At 40.3% G+C, this 19,330-nt stretch overlaps 1 protein-coding gene across 1 annotated transcript in view; it reads right to left on the bottom strand.

Moving 5' to 3' along the window:
• Window positions 1-19,330, bottom strand: part of DPP10 (dipeptidyl peptidase like 10) — a gene marked incomplete at its 5' end in the record, with an annotated part of 707,293 nt that overhangs the window by 158,675 nt on the left and 529,288 nt on the right. Inside the window, 2 exons of the mRNA XM_053698006.1 lie at window positions 19,025-19,106; window positions 19,197-19,249. Coding sequence (XP_053553981.1) covers window positions 19,025-19,106; window positions 19,197-19,249 — 135 coding nt within the window. The remainder of the gene's footprint in view (window positions 1-19,024; window positions 19,107-19,196; window positions 19,250-19,330) is intronic.

Genomic DNA, 19,330 nt, shown 5'->3' with positions numbered 1-19,330 from the left:
TGCTGGATATTAAAAAACCTGGGTGTTCCGATGTCTAGGTTGTACAACCTGTGGGGGGGTTAATCACTGATCAAGCTTTACCCATCCACATAAACGAAAAATTTATAAACACAAATTCCGCCTGATCATGCACTACCACGTATATAGTGTATCTTTTACACTGTATATGTGGGCTTTAATATGTAGGAAAAACCTGTGATGACTTACGCACCCGGATGCAAACCATAGATCTGCAATCAAGTTGGCACTTAACAAGGGTACTTCTGAGCAACCAGTGGCCAGACATTTTCAGGAGGCATCCATCACAGCATCATGGATCTGAAATATACGATCATAGGACAATGTACCACGACTACCTAGAGGGGGGTGATAGAAACCGATTACTTCTACAAAGAGAAGCGAAATGGACTTTCGAATTAAACACACTGGTACCTTATGGTCTAAAACACAGCTGGATTGGAGGTGTTTCTACTGACCCGTCTCCAGAGTTGAAGGGTGTATTATGGGGAGTCCATAAAATTCTAAAATTCTTCATTTCTGTTAATTAATGAGAGCCATGATTTATTTACATTTAGAAATAATAAATAACATTTGCTTCTTTCTTCTAGGCTGTTCGGGGATGTGACTCCACTCTACATAATAATGGTTAACACATGTGTTTATTATAAAATTATTTACCAGATTGGTAAATCTATTTGTTTTGTGGAGCCCCATAGTCGCTTATACAGCCAGTTGACAGGTAGCCTGATTGTTTATCTGTTACTATGACAACCGTTGGTTTTGTCTTAACTACATTTGTTCTATATCTATTTGTTTGCCTTCTGTATATGCATATTGCTGGACTATTATAGTGCTTAGAATTTGTTTATCTCGATGTCCGCATATATTTACTGTTGTCTTTTGCCCTTTTTAGTTTTTCCACGTTGCCGCGGGCGATGACGTCACTCGCTAGGGGCGGCGCATCCACCGCGGAGAGCGTGGCGCACTTGGTCTTGGTGGCGGTCTATAACACAGTGGGGTGGTAAGTGTTTTGCTAACCTTGTAAGTTTGAGGACGGGCTGTTAGTAGCCCGAAAACGTTCACTATTACAAGGTGATAAAGTTAACAAGACTTCTGGAGTGCTTTCTGTTTTTGGCTGTACTTTGCTTTTCTGCTAGCACCTGAAGCTGTTGTGTAAGGAGGATCTGGAGTGCCACTTTGCCTGTATACATAATACCTGTAATATTGTGTAAATATATATATATATATATATATATATATATATATAGTATATATTATATATATATATACACACGTATATATATATATATATATATATATATACACATAAACATATACATACATATTCATCTTTAGACATGTATATGCATGTATCTCAATGTTATAAGCCCTTTGTCTGCCTTTTTTTTCTCTAACACCTGAGATCTCATATGTTTGAGCCTTTATAACTTTTTGTGCATTTTTTTTCAAAATTTTTATTAGATAGCAAAATGTATGCTTACCTAATAAATTTCTTTCTTTCCGGGACATGGAGAGTCCACAACGTCATTCCAATTACTAGTGGGATATTCAACTCCTGGGCAGCAGGAAGGAGGCAAAGCCTTACCCATAACCCCCAGTCATTCACCCAAAAGAAATGGAAAGGAAGAAACACAAGGGTAAAAAGTGCCTGAGGTTTACAGAAAAAAACTGCCCAATTGTAATGAAAAAGAGGACGGGGGTTGTGGCCTCTCCATGTCGGGGAAAGAAAGAAATTTATCAGGTAAGCATACCCATTTTGATTTCTTTCCTATGACATGGAGAGTCCACAACATCATTCCAATTACTACTGGCAACCAATACCCAAGCTAGAGCGAGGACACGGAATGAACAGGGAGGGAGAAAAAAAAGGCAGGAGGACCTAAACTGAAGGCACCACTGCTTTAAGAACCTTTCTCTCAAAAGAAGCCTCAGTTGAGCAAAAGTATCAAATTTGTAGAATTTTGAAAAAGTATGCAGAGAGGACCATGTTGCCGCCATTGCAAATATGTTCCACAGAAGCTTCTTTTTGAAAGCCCAAAAGAGGACACAGCCCCTAGTGGAATGAGCCGTAATTCTCTCAGGAGGCTGCTTTCCCACAGTCTCATAAGCCAAACTAATCAAACTTCTCAACCAGAGAGACAGAGAAGTAGAAGTGGCCTTCTGACCCTTACGTTTCCAGAGAAAACAATAAACAGGGCAGAAGATTGCCGAAAATCTTTAGTAGCCTGTAAGTAAAATTTTTAGAGCTTGCACCACATCCAAGTTATGCAAAAGATGTTCCTTTTGAAAAGAATTAGGACAAAAAGAAGGAACAACAATTTCCTGATTAATGTTTCAATCCGATACCACCTTAGGGTTGAAAACCCAATTAGTATGAAGGACCACCTTATCAGCATAAAAAATAAGGTAGGGGGGGAATCACACTGCAGAGCTGAAAAGCTCAGATACTCTGCGAGCAGAAGAAATAGCAACAAGAATCAAAAACTTTCTCAGATAATAGTCTTAATATCAACAACACTGTATTGCTCAAATGGACCCTGTTGCAAAACTTTAAGAACTAAATTAAGGCTCCATGGGGGAGCAACAGGTTTTAAACACAGGCCTGATTCTAACCAGGTGCCTGTACAAAGGCTTGAACATCTGGTAGATCTCTGCTAGACATTTATGCAAAAGTATAGATAATGCAGAAAACTGACTCTTTAGGGTACTGACCGATAAACCCTTATCCAGGCCATCCTGAAGAAAAGACAAAATCTGGTGAATCCTCACCCAGCTCAGTAGAATCCCTTAGATTTTACACCAATAAAGATATTTCCACCATATCTTATGGTAAATCTGCGAATAACCGTTTTTTGAGCCTGAAATCATAGTTTCAATGGACCGCTTCAGAAAAACCACGTTTAGACAGAACTCTGCATTTAATCTCCAAGAAGTTAGCTTCAGAGAATCTAGGTTTGAATGGAGGAAAGGACCCTGAAGTAGAAGTAGTATTTCCTCTGAGGCTAACCTCCAAGGAGGTAGACGATGACATCCTTATACTAGATCCGTTGTACCAGATCCTGCGAGGCAATGCAGGAGCTTTTAGTATCACCGATGCTCTCTCCTGTTTGATACAAGCAATGACTCATGGAAGGAGAGCAAAGGGAGGAAACAGATATGCCAGAGAAAACCCCCAAGGACCTGCTAGAGCAGGGGTCGCCAACCTTTCGGACCTCAGGGACCACGAAACTCACAATTATGAATCCCATGGACCACTAACATTATTTTTTTAAAAGGTACAAACCTCTATAATGTGTGTGTGTGTGTATATATATATATATATATATATATATATATATATTATATATATATATACACATACTGTTACATAACTAGTATAACCATAGCTAAGTTACATTATGTACACATTTTTAAGAATTATTTTTTGGAATTAACTAACTGGATGACAGAAACTGAGAGAGTACTTCCAAATGACAGATGAAGGGTGAGTGCCAACTTTTGAGCTTGAAACAGAGGGGCAGAAAGTAAGGAAAAAAATAATTATGTTTAAAAGGACACACGACTTTCAAGTTACCCTCCCCAGTTAGTAATTATTCAAAACCTACTTATGATCATCGACAGACATTGAGTCATAAATTCAGATAATATCAGAAAGCTCTCAATATGGATGTGAGCTAACCCGACTGATGTTACTGGCAATTACTATAATACTGGTGGGATAAGGCTGATCTGCTGGATGGCAATTACTGGAATTCAGGTGGAATGGCTTTGTGCGCGGGAAAATTAATAGAATGAAAAATAATTCATATTTAATAAAAATTAAAAAAAGAAGATGGAGGGGAGGAAGACAAACAGTGATGTAAGTCCATCTGAAGGAATTAGGAAAACTACTACAAGAGACAGGTAAAAGGGAAGAAAATAAATTAAATATGAGAGAATTTTTTTTAAGATTTTCTTTTTTTATATACTTTAATTCCCACTATTTTCAAGCCAAGACTATACCAACCTCTGGCTGGCTATTTAGAATGGAAGCATCTTTCTCTGAGCAGCGCGCCCGTGCAGGAGGAGTTAAAAATACAATCTAGCTAAGTAAGTTTATAATTTAACTCCTCCTCCGTCGGTTTTCACTGATGTCCAGCCAGGCACTGTAGGGAGTTGCGGTTGCAAACTGGGGTGACACCATCAGAGGAGATTAATTCCTGCTTGATGGAGTTATGGACACCAACATCATCTCGAGGACCACCAGTTGGTCCCGGACACTGTGTTGGCGACCCGCTGGTGCTAGGAGCAATCTAGCAGAACGGCCAGAGGATCTCTTTACCTTCAACCGTACGTTGGAACCTTGGCGTTGTGGCGGGACGCCATCAGATCCAAATCTGGAACCCCCCACTTGAGGGATATCTGAGAGAACACTTCCGGATGGAGAGCCTACTTCTTGGGATGAAAAATCTGTCTGTTCAGAAAATCTGCTTCTCAGTTGTCCACTCCTGGAATGTGGTGACTGCAGAATGCGAGTCACCTCCTTCATGGCTAAGGAACTCCGAGTCCCTCCCTGGTGGTTGATGTAAGCCACTGAGGTGATGTTGTCCGATTGGAATCTGATAAACCGGACCAACGACAGTTGAGGCCACACTTATAGGGCATTAAAGATAGCTCTCAACTCCAAGATGTTTATGGGAAGAGAGGACTCTTCCTGAGACCACAGGACTTGAGCCTTTAGAGGGCCCCAAACAGCTCCCCAGCCTGACAGGCTGGCGTCTGTAGTCACAATTTCCCAGGAAGGTCTTAGAAAGTAAGTGCCCCGAGACAGATGTTCCTGTGACACCCACCACGAGAGAGAGTCTCTTGCTAGAGGGTCCAGATTTATCTTCTTAGATAAGTCTAGATGATCTCTGTCCCATTGACGGAGCATACAAAGCTGCAAGCGGTGATGGATGGAACAAGCAAAAGGAATGATGTCCATGAATGCGACCAGCAAGTCCCAATCACCTCCCTGCATAGGGCCACAGATGGACGAAAGGACAGACTGGAGAAAAAGGCAAGAAGCAAGAATCTTGTCTTTCTGACCTCCGTCAGACAAACTTCTCATGGACACGGAATCTATTATAGTGCCTAGGAAGCACACTTTGGTAGATTGGGACAAGAGAACTTTTCTCTAAATTCACCTTACCAACTATGGGAAATTTAGCAAAAGACAGCAGCATCTCTGTATGAGATTAGGCTAGTTGAAAGATGACGCCTGAACCTGATGTTGTCTAGATAAGGTTCTGCAGCAATTCCTTGGAATCTGATCACAGCCAATAGTGCCCCCAGAAACTTTGTGAATATTCTGGGAGCCGTGGCCAGACCAAATGGAAGTGCAACAAATTGGAAGTGCTTGTCCAGAACTGCAAATCTCAGCTACTGATGTTGTTCCTTCTGAATAGGAACATGAAGGTATGCGTCCTTCAGGTCTATGGTCATCATAAACTGACCTTCCTGTACCAAAGGAAGAATGGAATGAATAGTTTCCATCTTGAAGGAGGGAACCCTGAGGAATTTGTTGAGACACTTGAGGTCTAGAATGGGCCAAAAAGCTCCCTCCTTTTTGGGAACCACAAATAGATTTGAATAGAATCCTAGACTCTGTTCTGCTAGAGGGACAGGAACAATAACTCCCAGAGAGTATAGGTCATTTAAACAGTTTAAGAAGGCCTCCTTCTTTATTTGGTTTGAGGATAGTCTTGACCGGAAAAATCTGCCCCTTGAAGGGCAAGACTTGAATCCCGTTCTGTAACCCTGGGATACTATGTCCACCGCCCAAGGGTCTGGGACATCGCATATCCAGGCTTGACGAAAAAGAGAAACCCTGCTGCCCACCTTATCCACACTGGAATCACGGGTGGAACCTTCATGCTCAATAAGAGTCTGGTTTTGTTTTCCCTTGTTCCAGGGCTGTTCGGATTTCCAAAAAGATCTGGATTGATCTGATTTAGAAGAGGAAGAGGAGGACTTCTGTCCCTTAAAGTTACTTCCCTTTCCAACTGTAATCTCTGAAATGATCTCTGCCAGACCAGGTTTGCTGTGAATGGGGAGCCAGTGAAGGGACTCACAGAGGGGTGTGGCAGATACAGAGCGTAGGGAGAGGTGGATTAGCCTAGCAGAGGCATTTAGGATGGATTGAAGGGGGGAGAGGTGGGAGAGAGGAAAGCCAGTTCGTAGGTTGTTACAGTTGTTACAGTAGTCAAGCCGGGAAATTACTAGGGAATGGATTAGCTGTTTAGTAGTTTCAGCACAGAAAAGGAAGAATTTTGGAGATATTGTGTAGGTGGTTGCGACAGGATGAAGAGAGCGATTGGATGTGGGGTATGAAGGACAGATTGGAGTCAAGTGTAACTCCTAGGCAGCGGACTTGGGGTGATGGGGAGATAGTGGTGTCACCGACAGTGATAGTAAAGTTAGAAACTGGAGTAGAATTAGTTGGGGGAATTAGAAGAAGCTCAGTCTTGGACATGTTGATTTTTAGGTGGTCATCCAGGAAGAAATGCCAGATAAGCAGTCACTGATGTGGGAAAGGACAGAAGGAGAGAGTGCAGGGGTGGATAGGTAGATCTGAGTATCATCAGCATAGAGGTGATAGTTGAAGCCATGGCTACTAATAAGTTTACCCAGTGAGGAAGTATAAATAGAGAAGAGTAGAGGGACTAGAACAGGGCCTTGAGGTACTCCAACAGACAGAGGCAATGGAGAGGATGAGTCGCCAGCAAATGAGACAGAAAATGACATATTAGAGAGATAAGAGTGGATCCAGGAGAGGGCAATGTCACAGAGCCCAAGGGAGCTGACAGTCCATAGGAGGAGGGGATGGTCAACAGTGTCAAAGGCAGCAGACAGGTCAAGTAAGATAAGTATAGAATAGTGGCCATTGTTTTTAGCAGAAAGAAGATTGTTAGTAACCTTGGCAAGGGCAGTCTCAGTTGAGTGTTGGGGATGGAAGCCAGATTGCAGGGGGTCAAGCAATGAGTTGGAGGATAGGAAGTGTGTTAGGCGATCGAAAACTAGTTTTTCAAGGACTTTAGAAGCTAGCGGAAGTAGTGATATGGGGCGGTAGTTTGCGGGAGAATTGTGGTCGAGGGAGGGTTTTTTGAGGATGGGGGTTTGCATGTTTGAAGGATGATGGAAATGAACCAGTAGTAAGGGATCGGTTGAATATGTGAGTAAGAGCTGGGGTGAGGTTAGAGGACAGAGAAGGTATTAGATGTGAAGGGATAGGGTCAAGGGGGCAGGTAGTGAGGTGTGAGGAAGATAATAGGGAACTCACTTCATTCTCAGTGGTTGGGGGGAAGGTACTGAGAGTGTTGGAGGGGGTAACCGGGGGTGGAGATGAAAGGTTGCAGTCTTGTGGTGGGATGTTACTTCTGATGGTAAGTGTTTTGTTGAAAAAGTAGTTTGCCAAGTCTTGAGCACTAAAGTCAGATGAGGGGGGTAGTGCAGGTGGATAGAGGAGAGTGTTGAAAGTGGAGAAGAGACGTTTAGGGTTTGAGGAGTGAGAAGATATGAGAGAAGAGAAGTAGTTTTGCTTGGCTAAGTGAAGGGCAGAGGAGTAAGAATAAAGAATGAACTTATAGTGTAGGAAATCGGAATCAGAGCGGGATTTCCTCCAGGCACGTTCAGCAGCACGGGAACATTTTTGTAGATAGCGTGTTTGCTGAGAGTGCCAGGGCTGGAGCTGACGACGTGGGGTTTTGCGTATTTATGGAGGAGCAAGGGTGTTGAGTGCAGAGGAGAGAGTATTGTTATAGTGGCTTGTAGCAAGGTCAGGGCAGGATACCATGGAAGTGTGGGGAAGGCGTTTTTGAATAAGGTTAGAAAGTTGGAGAGGATCCACAGTGTGCAGATTTCTACAGGTGCGGAGGCGGGGGGTAGAACTAGGTTTAGCCTGTACATTGAGATTATAGGTGAGCAGATGGTGGTCTGAGATGGGAAATGGGCGACAGGTGACATCTGAAAGGGAGCAGAGGTAGGAGAATACTAGATCAAGAGAGTGTCCATCACGTTGAGTAGGGAATAGGGTGGATTGTGAAAGACTAAAGGAGTTTGTGAGTGAGAGAAGTTTAGAGGCAGCAGGGGTAGATGGTTTTTCAATGGGGATGTTAAAGTCCCCTAGGATTAAAGCAGGTGTATTTGTAGAGAGAAAGTGAGAAAGCCAGGCAGCAAAGTTGTCGAGGAATTGGGAGGTCGGTCCAGGGGGCGATAGATAACTGCCACCTTGAGGGAGAGGGGGGAGAAAATGCAGATGCAATGGACTTCAAAGGAGGAGAAGGAGAGATATGGATGAGGATGGAGGTGCTGTTAGGAGCAGGAGGGGGACAGTAAGATTCCAACACCGCCACCATGTCTCTCACCTGGCCTAGGTGTGTGGCTAAAGTGGAGACCACCGTGCGTTAGAGCAGCAATGGAAGCAGTGTCAGAGGAAGAAAGCCAGGTTTCAGTAATTGCTAGAAGATGGAAAGCGTTAGAAACAAACAGGTCGTGAACAGTTGTAAGTTTGTTACAGACAGAGCGTGTATTCCAGAGGGCACAAGAAAAGAGAGGGGATAAGCGCTGTAGGTTAATGGAGATGAGATTGTTGGGATCGCGTGACCTTGAGTTTGTATTGTGGGGGACTGAGCGAGAGTGTATGACTGTGGTGATTGCTGCAGGGCCAGGGTTAGGAGAGATGTCACCAGAAGCAAGCAGTAGTAGCAGTGAGAGTGATAGAAGGTGAGAGTGAGACTTGTAGGAGCGGGTATGACTAGACACAGGAGAGTTAGATGGGCAAGTATTGCTAAGGAAACAGAGTAGTTCATGAGAGGACAGCATAGGGGATGAGAGAAGGGAGGGAGAGATAAGGATAGTGTGGGGATTATTGATGTTATAAGGGCATGCAGCGAGTTTTAGGAAGATGGCAGACAGACAGAGCAGAAAGGACATAGAGAGCATTGTGCAGGTGTATAGTTAGTAAGGATTACCTGTTAGTGGGGTCTGCAGTTTCCCCTCCAGTTTCTAAACTCCAGTTCTTAACTCGACCACTTATAATTCAGAGCCACTTTGAATCTCAGAGCCAAGGCCTCAGAGCCAGCTCTCAGCTGTATATAGTAGTAAAATTAAGGTTGGAATGATTTGATTCAAGGCAGCTGTGTTACAAGTAGACTAGTTAGGTAGACTGGAGTTACACACTTGTAAATTAGATGGGGGGTGGTCAAATGGATGGGGGATGCACACAGAAATTGTACAATGGAGCTGATAACAATTATACAGAAAAAGTCATAAATTCAGACATCAGAGGAAATGCATACCAGTATATTGAAAAAACATTAAAGGGACGTGGGATAACAACCAGGGCAAGAAATGCAGAGAAGGAAATGCATACCAGTATATTGAAAAAACATTAAAGGGATGTGGGATAACAACCAGGGCAAGAAATGCAGAGAAGGAAATGCATACCTGTGGAGAGATGAGATGATGAATAGTTAGAACAATGCTTCATGTTGTTAGTAGAGCATTCTAGATGATAGCATTATGGATTTAACTCCAGTTCTTAACTCGACCACTTATAATTCAGAGCCACTTTGAATCTCAGAGCCAAGGCCTCAGAGCCAGCTCTCAGCTGTATATAGTAGTAAAATTATTAACCCTTAAACTCCCTTGCCAAGTGAAAATGCCCATATGAACTGACTCATACTATAAATCTAAGTGCCATGTCCTAAAAATGACACCTTAACTAATAAAGAGTATTAAGTCCCAAACGAAGGATCTAAAAAGAGGATTAACCTCCTAAATGCTGGTATCCTTCTGTAACTAGAAGGCAAAAGCACTTAGCTTAGGTCCAGTTGCATGATGAATGCTGATCCTTAGGTGTGGCAAGCACCCAACTCCCTGTCATAGACCTGTATGAAAAGAAAGAACAGAGTAACTGCAAAGGGGTAACAAGTGTTAAAAGTAAAGCAAAGACTTCCTCGCCGCATTTTAACTGCTAAAAGCCACCACTACTCTTACTCAAGAGATTGGCATGGACACAGCTAGACCCCAATCCTTGCTTGCAGGGAAAAGTACCCATAAAAGGAATAAAATCTTCAGACACCAACTTCGCACAACCTCCATTGACAGAGGCAAAGAGAATGACTCAGGGTTATGGGTAAACCAGTTACACTTAAAGGGACATAATACTCATATGCTAAATCACTTGAAACTGATGCAGTATAACTGTAAAAAGCTGACAGGAAAATATCACCTGAGTATCTCTATGTAAAAAAGGAAGATATTTTACCTCACAATTTCCTCAGCTCAGCAGAGTAAGTTCTGTTTAAAAAGTTATACTCAGCTGCTCCCAGCTGCAGGTAAAAAAAAAAAAAAAAATGAAGAAATGAACAGCAGCCAATCAGCATCAGCAGTGCTGAGGTCATGAACTCTTACTGTGATCTCATGAGATTTGACTTAACTCTCATGAGATTTCATAGTAAGCTTCCTTTACCTGATTGGTGAAATAATATGAGAGTGCATGAAGCTCATCCTTTCAGTTGTCCCAGGACAGACACACTAATATGCTGCTTAGAAATCATTTACAATGGGAGGTGGCTACTGAGGAACTTTTGAGGTAAAATATATTTCTTTTTTACATAGAGATGTTCAGGTGATATTTTCTAGTCAGCTTTTTACAGCTATGCTGCATCACTTTCAAGTGTTTAAACATTTGGGTATTATGGCCTTTAACAGATTTGCTGGGGTGCTCTTTGTCTCCTCCTGCTGGCCAGGAGTTGAATATCTCACTAGTAATTGGAATGATGTTGTGGACTCTCCATGTCATAGGAAAGAAATTGTTATTATGAGTGTAAGTGTACTTTGTAATGTATTTTTGATGTTTTTTGTGCAACTCTTTTGTTTTGCAAAACAGTTAACCAGAGCTCTGAAGTTGTGGTTATCATTCTAGCGTAAATCACGATTGTACTTCAGCGATCACATTTACTTTCAAAATGTAATACCAGCGGTAAGCCTGATGAGTGCAAACCCCCACGATAAACCTCTTATTGTTCAAGCGCAAATGTTTGTGCTCCGCTCGTAATCTAGCCCAAAATGTTTAAGACACTGTAAGTGGCACACAAGATGTATACATTTTATATGTATCTATGTATTTTTGTGTGCCTACACAATTAACATATAACTTGACATGCAATTGGTTAGAAAAAGGCCATAGCCGTGGGCTTGTATAAACTGTGTCTGAGCATTTCATTTTTTTTTATTAAACTTGAAAAAGGATGATCAAATGAGAAATGTTGCTCTGTATACTGTTTTCTGCATTCTAGCCTAAAACACTTGAATATTTATCTGAGAAACTGCACAGCCTCCAATGCTGTGTAAATGTGATTTGGAAACTCTATGGGTTAATATACAGATAAACAAGCTACTAGCGGAACAATCAGTTATGTTACAAAACTTGCATTACCCTGTGTAAATTCAGGCAGATATAAGGACTAGATCAAGCCAGACAGCCAAAAACACACAATCATATCCACAGCTAGAAGTTAATCAGACACCCAGACATCCAAGCCTATAGCCCAATGAGCTTCCAGACACACAAAATGAGTCTGCCAGAAACCACCGGTGAAATAAATGCAGAAATTGTGAGAACTTTAAACACTATTATTATTATTTGTGCTTTAAGTGTGTCCTATTATGCTTCACAGACCAATGTATTAGCTGCCACGGAGTCGTCAGTATAACAACTATGAATTTTTTAATCACAGGAAAACGTCCATGATCATTAACCCCAAGAACACTTGAAATATTATTACACAAAATAAACCCTACATTGCATTAAAGGGACACTAATTCATTCTAGTCAAATATATGACATGCTCTTATTACATGCCGATAACTGCTGGTCCCGAGCAGAAACTGCAGCTGATCCAATCAGTAGCACTAGCTGCATGACTCACCTGTGTAACTAGCGCTTCTGATTGGTTTAGCGGCAGCTCCCGCTCGAGACCAGCAGTTCTCTGCAGCATAGAGGTGCATAGTCGCTAGTCATAAAATGACATGCTCTAAAGAATTAAAGTATGTCATTATTTGAATAAAATGGACATTTAAAATGTAACTCCCCACAGCATGTTTAATAATGTGTAGTAAATCAACTTTGTAATGTATTTTAATTATGTATTTTGACACTTTTCTTTTAAATCTGAAAAAATCACTGCTCCAAGAAAGGCTGAAGTCCACATCCTACACAGTGATAACTTAATCTGTGTAGGAATTTATTTATGTCTTCCCCTAATTGTGCATCGTTGGGAAGATAAGCTAACACATTTAAAAATTGAATTAGAACCCCTTCTTTCTATAAATACACCATATATAAAAATTGAAATAGAAGGTATTAACAGCATGATGACCACAGACAGCAAAAAAAGCTGAATTTGTTAAAAATTAATGATAGTTTTAAATGTTTTACAATGCATTATTTAAAGGGACAGTAAAGTAAAAAAAAAGACCTTTATGATTCAGATCATGCAGTTTTAAAAAAACTTTACAATTTACTTCTATTATTTAATTTGCTTTACTTTCTTGGTATACTTTGTTGAAAAGCATAGCTAGGTAGACTCAGGAGCAGCAGTTCACTACTTTTGTTAGCTGCTGATTGGTGGGTGCACATCTATAGCTCTTTTTTTTTGGCTCACCTGATGTGCTTAGCTAGCTCCCAGTAGTGAATTGCTGCTACTTCAACATAAGATAATGAAGCAATATGTAAATGTGTGCAAAATGATATACTCTAAATCATGAACACATTTTTTGGGGGGTTTCATGCATCTTTAATTTCTAATATATTCTATTTAAAGGAACATGGAATTCAAAAAAATTCTTTCATGATTCAGATAGAGAATACAATTGTAAAAAAACATTCCAATTTACTTCTATTATCTAATTTGCTTCATTCTTTAGATATCCTTTGTTGAAGAAATAGCAATGCACATGGGTGAGCCAATCACACGAGGCATCTATGTGCAGACACAAATCTGCTACTGAGCTGATTTAGATTTGCTTTTCAACAAAGGATATCAAGAGAGTGAAGTACATTGGAAAGTTGTTTAAAATTGCATATATGGTCTTTATAAATCGTAAAATAAAAAAATTGGGTTTCATGTCCCTTTAAATATATATATAAAAAAAATACTGTATTTCCCCTAAACATTACAAATACATACTTTGGAATATCTACAACTGTATCACATCAGTTTTTAGCAAAAAATTGAATTTTATACAATACACATTGTATACAGCTTATAAAACACAGTGCATGTAGTTTTGGTCCTCACAGAATGTTCAGTAGGATCACCAGGAGCATCATTTAGACTTCAGGGGACACACATTCAGCAACCAGCAGTAAAATGAAACTTGTATCTAAGCCCAATTCAGCCTCATTGGAGAACTGCTTGAGCACAGAGTGAGAGTTTGGGGAGATAATGAAATTCCCGTCCGCCAGCCATGGCTGATTACAATTAGCTCAGATTATCCAGAATCCTTTCCAGTCTTTTGGCAGATAATTGAAACTCCTTCAGCAGTGAGTCCTAGGATTCTCTGTCTAATGATTTCTAACCTTTCAGTCACAATGATAAGAAAATAAATTGAAAAAGGCAGCAGGTGTAACGTGGCTGTGTATCCTATCTGCCAGGAAGTGTCTGTGAGAAGCCAGCTCGGTAGAGCCGCTAGACCTTGCCAGGCATTAGAATTTGCAACATGATTCATTATTTCCTCATAACGATTCCTTTCTGAATGTCCACTTGCGCAAATCCTAACTGTCAGCACTATCACTGCTACTAGGTCTAGCATTTTTACAACTGAATTTCCCTATTCAATTGTCTACAGAAAAAAGGGTAGAGGTTTTCTACTAAATGTTATTTATAGCAGAAAAAAGAAACCTAATTTAGCATTTTTGCATTCCTTTACACATAAATATTAACATTGTTGCTCGTCTGACTGATTGTGTTGATTGAAAGCCATCATTCATTGTTTTTAAAAACATGTCACATTTAGTTCCAGTTTATGAGTGGCACACTAACACTTCTGCACAAGCGAAAAAGGGTTTATCATGGCTGTTTGCACGATGGATGTAGCGCTCCTATTACAAGCTGAAAGTAAACGTGAGCGTATAATTGCAAATTACACTAGATTAATTACTGCATCCTCACAGCTCTGGTTAACTGTTACGCAAAACAAAAAAGTGTCACAAAACAACTGTTACACTCATAAAAACACTATCTAATAAAAAAAAAATTAAAAAATGAACAAATAAGTTATAAGGGCTCAAATATATGAGATCTCATGTATTACAAAAAAGTCAGACAAAAGGCTTTAACATTGAGATACATACATATACATGTCTAAATATGCATATGGATGTATGGATATATGTACTGTATATATATATATATATATATATATATATATATATATATATATATATATATATATATATATATATATATATATATATATACACACACACACACACATACAGGTCGATAAAAGGTGCACTCTCACAAACAGTCCTCAAATGCCAGGGTGCTGAATGAGGTAAAGTATTATTATTATTATTATTATTATTATCAGGTATTTGTAGAGCGCCAACAGGTTCTGCAGCGCTATGAACATAGGTGGTATATAAAAATGATTACAGGGATCAAATGGGGAGAGAGGGTCTTGCTGAGAGTTGTACTGTTGTAGTCGGCTCTTATGAAGGTGAACTACAAACAGCTAGTCTCATAGGCTTACATGCTATGGGGTTTTAGGGAATAGCAGTGGAGATAGGAAGGTTAGTGTAGGTTGTAAGCGTCCCTGAGTAGTAGAGTCTTCAGGGAGCACTTGAAGCTTTTAAACCTAGGGGAGATTCTTGTGGAGCGAGGCAGAGAGTTCCATAAGATGGGAACCAATCTGGAGAAATCTTATAGACGGGAATGTGAGGAGGTAACAAGAGAGGAGGAGAGTAGGAGATCATGAGCGGAGCGAAGGGGACGGGAGGGAGAGTATCTGGAGAGAAGGTCTGAGATGTAGGGGGGAGCATTGCAATTGAGGGCTTTGTGTGTCAGAGTGAGAATTTTGTGTTTAATCCTGGAGGCAAGAGGAAGCCAGTGAAGGGATTGGCAGAGAGGTGCGACAGATGGAGAGCGACGTGCAAGGAAGATGAGCCTGGCAGAGGCATTCATTATGGATTGTAAAGGAGCTAGGCGGCAGCTAGGGAGACCAGAAAGGATAGAGTTGCAGTAGTCACGGCGGGAAAGGATGAGACAGTGGATTAAAATCTTTGTTGTGTCTTGTGTAAGGAAATATCTAATGTTAGCGATGTTTTTAAGGTGGAAGCGGCAGGCTTTAGCCAAGGATTGAATGTGAGGAGTGAAAGAAAGATCTGAGTCCAGTGTGACCCCAAGACATCAGGCATGTGAGGTTAGGGTAATGATGGAGTTATCAACAGTTATAGAGACATGGGGGGTGGAGATTTTGAAAGAAGGGGGGAAAATAAGGAGCTCAGTTTTGGAGAGATTTAGCTTGAGGTAGTGAGAGGACATGAGGACATCCAAGATGAGATATGAGAGAGACAGTTAGTGACACGGGTTAGCAAGGAAGAAAATAGTTCTGGTGCAGAGAGGTAGATTCGGGTATCGTCAGCATACAAATGATAATGAAACCCGTGGGACTTTATTAAGGAACCTAGTGAGGACGTGTAGATTGAGAAGAGAAGGGGACCGAGGACAGAGCCTTGCAGTACCACAACAGAAAGTGGTAACGGGGCAGAGGATGCCCCAGAGAAGGCTACACTAAAGGTATGGTTAGAAAGATAGGAAGAGAACCAAGAGAGAGCTGTGTCACAGATGCCGAAGGATTGGAGGGTATGGAGCAAAAGAGGGTGGTTGACAGTATCAAAGGCTGCAGACAGATCAAGGAGGATAAGTAGAGAGAAGTGGCCTTTCGATTTTGCTGTAAATAGGTAGTTGGTAACCTTAACAATTGCTGTCTCTATTGAGTGAAGGGGGCAAAATCCAGATTGCAGTGGGTCAAGGAGGGAGTTTAGTGTAAGGAAATAGATAGACGTGCATATACTAGCTTATCAAGAAGCTTTGAGGCAAGATGTAGTAGGGAAATAGGGTGGTAGTTGGATGGGGAGGTTGGATCGAGAGAAGGTTTTTTGAGGATAGGTGTGACTAATGCATGCTTAAGAGATGTGGGAACTATACCAGTGCTGAGGGAGAGGTTGAAGATGTGTGTGAGTATAGGGGTAAGGGTAGAAGAGAGGGAGGGGAGTAGTTGTGAGGGTATGGGGTCGAGGGGACAGGTAGTGAGGTGAGAGGATAATATAATGGCAGAAACTTCATCCTCTGTAACAGGGGCAAAAGAGATACATTTATGGCTATGTGGGTTTTGGATGATTGTGAGCTTTTGAGGGGGAGGGAGACTGGTAGTATGTTGAGAGCTAATTTCATTTCTGATTGAGTCGATTTTGTTGTTGAAGTAGCTGGCAAAATCTTGGGCTGAGAGAAAAGTTGTGGTGGGAGGTGGGGGCAAAAATAGGAGACCGGGGTTTGATGAAGGGGAAGCTTTCCCCAAAACATCACTAATTAAAAGCAAGTTTTGCATATATCAAGCCCAGTGAGTACTCTCTCCTATTTTTGATATATATATATATATATATATATATATATATATATATATATATATATATACACTATATCAGTGTTTTTCAACCAGTGTGCCGTGGCACACTAGTGTGCCGTGAGAGATCCTCAGGTGTGCCACGGCAGACTGACAACAGTGTAACATATTTTTTAAACTTTGCTTGTTTTTTACTCCCAGTGCAGGGGTAGTTTGTAGGAGGCATGGCATAACAGCACAATACATACAGTATGTGTGTGTTTGTGTGTATGTGTATTTATATATGCTGTATTAGGCTACAATGTGTGATTTTTTTTTAAATTTTGGGATGGTGGTGTGCCACAGGATTTTTTAATGTAAAAAAGTGTGCCACGGCAAAAAAAAGGTTAAAAATCACTGCACTATATATATATATATATATATATATCTGTGTGTGTGTGTGTGTGTGTACATATATGTATTTACAGACATATATACACATATAAACATAGACATATATAGAAGTGCATTGGAGTCCTTTGCAGTTAAGTAGATGAAAATATGTAATAACCAATTTATGCAATATTCATATTTAACAAACGTGTTATACTGTGTATTTACTGTAAATATTTCACATTCCAATATTCTGTACATAGCATGTTCTATGTATTTATAAATAGATATTCCTTTTTATATATCTCTATCTATCTATCTATCTATCTATCTATCTATCTATACCTATGCTAAATATTATATATATATATATATATATATATATATATATATATATATATATATATATATATATATATATATATATATGTATGTATAGATATATATTGTACCAAAAAAACATCCAATTTATATATAGAAATGTGTATTTATGACTAAATAGAACATAGTCTTCTATGTGAAGAGCATCAAAATGTGAAATATTCCTACTTTCAAGTTGGGTTACCACACATGAGAATATGGGATAATAAAAAAATAGTTTGGGCTCCCAAAGGTAACTCGGTAGAAGCAATAGTAATAATATACATTCTGCTTTAATGATTTTGATTATAGATAGATACATAGACCTGCAACCTGCACTAATAAATGGCTCCCCCACATTAGGATTGTACACATTCTGCACATGCCTATGTATAGACTGGCTGCTATAGGCCCCCCCAGCATATGGGCCCTGGTGCCTCCAATGTTAGTTCCACTCCTGGTAATTACAGACATATAACGCCTTTAAGCCAATATTAAAATGCACCATTGATATTGATATATTAAGTAGAAGCTGTTTTTTTTTTATTTGTGTGTATTGCAAAAATGCTGCTTTCTGGAAAACTGAAATGCATTTATGTATTTTTTCATTTTGGCTGTAATATCCCTTTAATCATAGACAACTCCCTCTGATCTCAGACAATCATATATACATGGTGTTCCACCCAGAACAGGTTACTAATCCTCATCTACATATGAATCACCTGAATTACTTAAAGCAACATACCCCAATAAAAATGATTTGTAGCTTATATTTATCAGTTTAACATTTCCATCTTCACGTTACATCCTTCCCTAAATTACACTAATTGGGGCTTATTTATCATATGTCTGTCGGACCTGATCCGACACTGCGGATCAGGTCCGACAGACATCGCTGAATGCGGAGAGCAATACGTTCTCCGTATTCAGCATTGTACCAGCAGCTCTTGTGAGCTGCTGGTGCAACGCCGCCCCCTGCAGACTCGCGCCAGCAGGAGGGTGTCAATTAACCCGATCGTACTCGATCGGGTTGATTTCCGGCTATTCCTGTCTGCCTCATCAGAGCAGGCGGACAGGATTATGAAGCAACTCCATAACTTGTGTTTCCCGCGAGTCTGGAGACTCGCCAGAAACACCGGCCCACAAGCTCCTTACGGAGCTTGACAAATGGGCCCCATTGTCTAAATATTACAAAGCTTCCTATTACCTTTTTTTGTAAAGAGAAAAAGTACCCAATTTATATTTAAAAGGAGTCAAAATTCCAAAAATAGCCACCTTCAACTAAAAGTATATAATGAAAAGATTGTGTGGGGTTTGGCTTATAGCAGCCTTTCATATAAATACAAATAAAGTTGTTCAAGCACAGATTATTACAATGTAATTGCTAAGTTTATCCTGCCCTTTCACAAGTAGGTTTGCCACCTTGGCCATGTTTTTCTGGACACTTATGAGTTGCAAATGCTGCAGGAAGTGTAGAGAGGAACATGAATTTCACCCCTGGACCGCACTATTCATGTTCCTCCCAGCATACCCTGCAGCATGTGTAACTCATAAGTGTCCAGAAAAAGATGGCTGAGGTGGCAATCCTATTCCCAAGACAAGTGCACATACTACTTACCAGTTGCTGTCCTTGAACTCCCCATGCTGCATATTGTAAAACAGAATCTTCCACCTCTGGGGGATTTAACTCCCAAACTTCCCTTAAAAACAGGGATTTGTATTAATTTACAAAGATAGGATATTTTAATATAATATGTCCATGTACAGGTATTAAATTATTGACTTCTTACCTTGTATGAATATTGAATATCTCATATGAAGCGGTAAAAGAGTAGTGGAAAACCTGCAACAAAAGAAAATGTAATAATTACAAATCGAGTTCTCCAAGGCACAATTTGGAGTTCGACAGTTAGTGACTTAAGGT

Source organism: Bombina bombina, chromosome 1, assembly GCF_027579735.1.
Source record: "Bombina bombina isolate aBomBom1 chromosome 1, aBomBom1.pri, whole genome shotgun sequence".
NCBI lineage: Eukaryota > Metazoa > Chordata > Amphibia > Anura > Bombinatoridae > Bombina > Bombina bombina.
The sequence above is the reverse complement of the archived record's forward strand: the minus strand, read 5'-3'. Positions and strand labels throughout refer to the sequence as shown.